Source organism: Lipotes vexillifer, unplaced genomic scaffold (assembly GCF_000442215.2).
Source record: "Lipotes vexillifer unplaced genomic scaffold, Lipotes_vexillifer_v1.1 scaffold440, whole genome shotgun sequence".
In the NCBI taxonomy this organism is placed as follows: Eukaryota; Metazoa; Chordata; class Mammalia; order Artiodactyla; family Lipotidae; genus Lipotes; species Lipotes vexillifer.
In genome coordinates, this window is record NW_006778543.1 from 4,087,799 (window position 1) to 4,093,258 (window position 5,460).

The 5,460-nt window shown below is 37.0% G+C and overlaps 1 protein-coding gene across 1 annotated transcript in view; it reads left to right on the forward strand.

Moving 5' to 3' along the window:
• The window catches only part of EIF3H (eukaryotic translation initiation factor 3 subunit H), an 87,544-nt gene that overhangs the window by 19,366 nt on the left and 62,718 nt on the right, over positions 1–5,460 (forward strand). Inside the window, exon 2 of the mRNA XM_007451682.1 lies at positions 282–438. Within this exon, the coding sequence (XP_007451744.1) occupies positions 282–438 (157 nt within the window). The remainder of the gene's footprint in view (positions 1–281; positions 439–5,460) is intronic.

Consider the following 5,460-nt stretch of genomic DNA (forward strand, 5'->3'; position numbering starts at 1 on the left):
GCGGTACGCCGGCCTCTCACTGTTGTGGCCTCTCCCGTTGCGGAGCACAGGCTCCGGACGTGCAGGCTCAGCGGCCATGGCTCACGGGCCCAGCCGCTCCGCCGCATTTGGGATCTTCCCGGACCGGGGCATGAACCTGTGTCCCCTGCATCGGCAGGCGGACTCTCAACCACTGCGCCACCAGGGAAGCCCTGGTTAGGCAAGTTTTATTTTTTCTTTGAAATAAAGGAAGTGTAAACTATAAGATGGTATTTAAGCTTCTTTCTGTTGTTGTCTTTTAGGTGGTATTAAAGATTATCAAACATTACCAAGAAGAAGGACAGGGAACTGAGGTGGTTCAGGGAGTGCTTTTGGGCCTTGTTGTCGAAGATCGGCTTGAAATTACCAACTGCTTCCCTTTCCCCCAGCACACTGAAGATGATGCTGACTTTGATGAAGGTAAGGGTACTCGTCTTACTGTGTCTTTGCAGTGCACAGAAATGGTTATTAATCCAATGTTCACCATAACCTTTGATATTCTGTTATTGGGAGTCTATCAGGGTAGCCTAGTTCTGAGTTTCTTGAAAAAAAAATTATACAAATTCTCTGAAATGAAGATTTATTATAAAAAACTTCATTAGTTTGGCCTTTACTTATTTGGAATTTGTGATTCTCATAATTTGGATAGGAGCTGTACTGAAGTTAACTTTCCCATTATGAAATCATCTTGCCAAATACATTGTGAAGGACAGGGATTGTCATTGTGTCCAACACCCATTTCCTACTATAGTATTTGGCTTACTGTTTAAGAAAAGATGAGTTGAGCTATCTACTTCAGAAAGACGACACTCCTTAAGTATTTCAGGAGCATTTTTGTAGCATTTTTGTGCTACAGGTATAATTGCTTTGTTAGCAAAGGCTAATACTAGTTAAAAGCTCATACCAAAGTCCGAGGTCAGCATCCTAAAGGATTAAAAAAAAAAAAATCTAGTTGAAAATAATTTCTCACTTATCTGAACTCTCAGAACTCATTTTATACATACCTTTTTTTTTTTAATGGCAGTTAAGACAAATAACATTTACCAGCTTAATTATTTTTAAGTGTACAGTCGTGTTAACTTTATGCCACTTGTTGTGGAGCAGATCTCTAGAACTTCGTTTTGCAAAAACTGAAACTTCACATACATTGACCAACTCCTCCCCTTTTTGCCCTCGCCAAACCCGTGGCAGCCACCATTCTACTTTCTGTTTCTAAGAGGTTGACTGCTTTAGATACCACTTATAAGTGGAATTGTGCGGTATTTGTTTTTTTGTGACTGGCTTATTTCACTTAGCTTAAGGTACTTAAAGCTCATTCGTGTTGTAGCATGCAGCAGGATTTCTTTCATTTTTAAGGCTGAATAATACTCCCTTGTATTTATATACTATACTTTCTTTTTCCATTCATTCATTGATGGATAGTTAGATGGTTTTTACCTCTTGGCTACTGTGAATAATGCTGCAAATGTCTCTTCAAGATCTTATTTTCAGTTCTCTTGGATATATAATCTTGTCAGAAGTGGGATTTGCTGGATCGCGTGATAATTCTGTATGTAATTTTTTTTGTAGAACTTCCGTAGTGTTTTCCACAGTGACTACACCAGTTGACATTCCCACCAACAGTGCGTGAGGGGTCCCTTTTCTCGATCTTGCCAACACTCGTTATTTGTTGTCTTATTGATGATAGCCATTCTGACAGGTGTGAGGCGATCTTTCATTGTGGTTTTGATTTACATTTCCTTGATATTAGTGATGTTGAGCATCTCTTCATATGCTTGTTGACCATTTTTATGTTTTCTTTAGAAGGAGAAATATCTATTCAAGTCCTTTGCTAATTTTTTAGGGTTTTTTTTGTTGTTGCTCAGTTGAAGGAGTTTTTAATATATTCTGGGTATTAACTCCTCATATATATGGTTTGTAGATGTTTTGTTCCTTTCACTCTGTTTCCTTTGTTGCTTTAATATAATTTGACTTATCTATTTTTGGTTTTGTTGCCTTTGCTTTTGGTGTAACATCCAAGACACCATTGCCAAGACCAGTGTTATGAAGGTTCTTCCCTGTATTTTCTTCTAGGAATTTTATGCCAGTGCCGTACTCTTTTGATTATTGTTGCTTCGTAATATGTTTTGGAATCAAGAAGTGTGAGGTCTCCAGCTTTGTTTTTCTTTCTCAAGATTATTTTGGCTATTTAGGGTCCTTTGGGATTCCATATGAATTTTAGATGTTTTTTTCCTATTTCTGCAAAAAAAAAAATGCCATTGGGATTTTGATAGGGATTTCATTGAATCTGTAGATCACACTGGGTAGTATGGACACTTTAACAACATTAAATCTTCTAGTCCATGAATACAGGCTGGGTGTCTTTCCATTTATTTGTGTCGTCTTTACTTTCTTTCAGCAGTGTTTTGTAGTTTTCAGTATACAAGTGTTGTGCCGCATTGGTTGAGTTTGTTCCTAAGTATTTCATTCTTTTTGGTGCTATTGTAGAGATTGTCTTTTAAATATCTTTTTATCATTCATTTTCTATATAACGTTTAATTGATTAACTTTAACTTTGATAAAATGTTATCTCATTTAACTTCACATCCTCATAGTACCTTGAACATTTAATAACACAAAGTATATTCTTACTGAGGTTAATACCTTGATATTGCAGTTTGGTCTACACATCTTTTTTTCATTAAGATAATACTTCTAGAAACTAACCAAGACTGTTTTATTCTAGGCACTTAAGTATTAGCATTATTAAAAAACTTTCGTGCAATATGCATTTTATTTTGTTTTATTTTAAACCAGCCAGGTTCTCCTTGTTTCATTTGAACTACTGTAATATTAATATTAAATGTGTGTAATACATAGGATTATGGTTGGGATTTCTCTTTAGTCCATTTTGGCAGTATTAAGTTATCTCTATTCCCATATTCACCAGCCTATCTGGAGATACTTAATTATAATTCAGTAATAACTATTTTAGATCTGGAAGACAAGGGAGAAGACCAGGGATTGTTAGCACAATTTCTTTGATTTACAAGTTAGGAGCCTGAGAGGTTCATTTGAAGTGACTTACTCAGTTTCCTTGTTAGTGGCACAGTTGGGAGCAGAATCCATTCCTGAACAGTTTACATTGTCACATGGCTTTCTCGGGTAATTAATTTTGTTTTATAAAATTCTCAATTTAGAATATGAGCAAGAAATAGCTGTTCAGTGCAAATATGGTAGATAAACAAAGCAAAATGTCTAATTTTAGATCTTGAACATTGGAAGCTAACTTTTTTTTCCTGCTTTTTTAAAAAAAATTTTTTTTATTAGTCATCCATTTTATACACATCAGTGTATACATGTCAATCCCAATCTCCCAGTTCATCCCACCCCCACCCCCTGCCACTTTCCCCCCTTGGTGTCCATTTGTTTGTTCTCCACATCCGTGTCTCAATTTCTGCCCTGCAAACCAGTTCATCTGTACCATTTTTCTAGGTTCCACATATATGCGTTAATATACAATACTTGTTTTTCTCTTTCTGACTTAGTTCACTCTGTTTGATAGTCTCTAGATCCGTCCACGTCTCTACAAATGACCCAATTTTGTTCCTTTTTATGGCTGAGTAATATTCCATTGTGTATATGTACCACATCTTCTTTATCCATTTGTCTGTCGATGGGCATTTAGGTTGCTTCCATGACCTGGCTATTGGAAATAGTGCTGCAGTGAACATTGGGGTGCATGTGTTTTTTTTTTTTTTTGCGGTACGGGGGCCTCTCACTGTTGTGGCCTCTCCCGTTGCGGAGCACAGGCTCCGGATGCGCAGGCTCAGCGGCCATGGTTCACGGGCTCAGCTGCTCTGCGGCATGTGGGCTCTTCCCGGCCCGGGGCACGAACCCGTGTCCCGTGCATTGGCAGGCGGACTCTCAACCACTGTGCCACCAGGGAAGCCCGCATGTGTCTTTTTGAATTATGGTTTTCTCTGGGTATATGTCCAGTAGTGGGATTGCTGGGTCATATGGTGATTCTATTTTTAGTTTTTTAAGGAACCTCCATACTGTTCTCCATGGAAGCTGACTTCTTTTATGAACTTGAGATAATTGGCCTTTGTACCTTTTCATTAACATGTGCTTTAAGAAGCTCATTAAAAAATGCTTTAATAACACTGAGATTAGAACAGACATCAATTTAATGTTAAATAAAAATAAAAAATAATTACAGGGCATTGTTTCCTGTGTATTATATGTGCATTTCCTATAATCATTTACTCTACATAGTTGAAGGTTTTATCAGTCCCATTTTCCAGATTAGGAAACTGAGGCCAGCTTGTCCAAAATCATTTAGCTGGCAGTTGGTAGAATAGGGATTGAGATCTTTGGGTCCCTGGTCCCAAATCCCATGATTTTTCCCACTAAAATGGTGTTGATTTTAGAAATTTAATGAAGTAGAAGCCAGTGATTAAAGGGTGTTGAGTGCAGAGCATCATTATTCTATATCTTAAATTTGTTTTGGGCAAAAACAACTGAATTTGAATTAGATTTTCTTGGTTTGCCTTTGGAAGCTAGTAGGTTTTCCATTTTTCTTATATATGTGAATAAGACAATGCTCTGTATTTCTTCATAGCCTCCTGTGGTAGTCTTAAATTTTAGGTTCTCTCATTTAATCCATTTATTTAAGTTTTTTCCAGGTGAACCATTTTTTAAAGTCTTTATTGAATTTGTTACAATATTGCTTCTGTTTTATGTTTCGGTTTTTTGGTGGAGAGGCATGTGGGATATTAGCTCCCTGACCAGGGATTGAACTTGCACCCACTGTATTGGAAGTCAAAGTCTTAACCTCTGGACCTCCAGGGAAGTCCCCATTTATTTGTCTTAATGGGCATTGGTATGCAGTCACCATTAGATGTTTATCAAACCTTGATTAAAGCTAAATTTTCCCATTATAGTCCTGTATGTTGATTATTTTAAATCATGCTAAAGTAAAGGCCTGTTGTTTTGCTTACTGCTATTCTGGTATCATATGCTTGCTAAAACTAATATTTATTCAGGGAAGGATCTTTTCCTCTGCTTTTCACCCTTTGGAAGTAAAAATCACCGAACATTTAATAAGTTTAGTGATTATGTATTTCGAGTTGTGTTAGGTTGGGTTTTTTTGGTTTGTGTGTTTTTGTGCCTCATGTAAAGTTGAGATTTCTAATCTGTGGTCCAAAAGAGAGATGTTTTAAATTAGGGCCTGGCAAATTATGATCTGTGGGCCTGCTTTTGCATATAAAGTTTTATTGAAACAGTGTCATGCCCATTCACTTATGTATTTTCTGTGGCTGTGTTCCTGCTACAGTGGCTTAGTTGAGTAGTTGTGACAGAGAACATATGGGCACCGAGCCTGAATTTTTTTTTTTTACTGTCTGGTTCTTTAAGAAAGTTTGACCACTTCTTTTTTTTTTTTTTTTTTTTTTTTTCTTT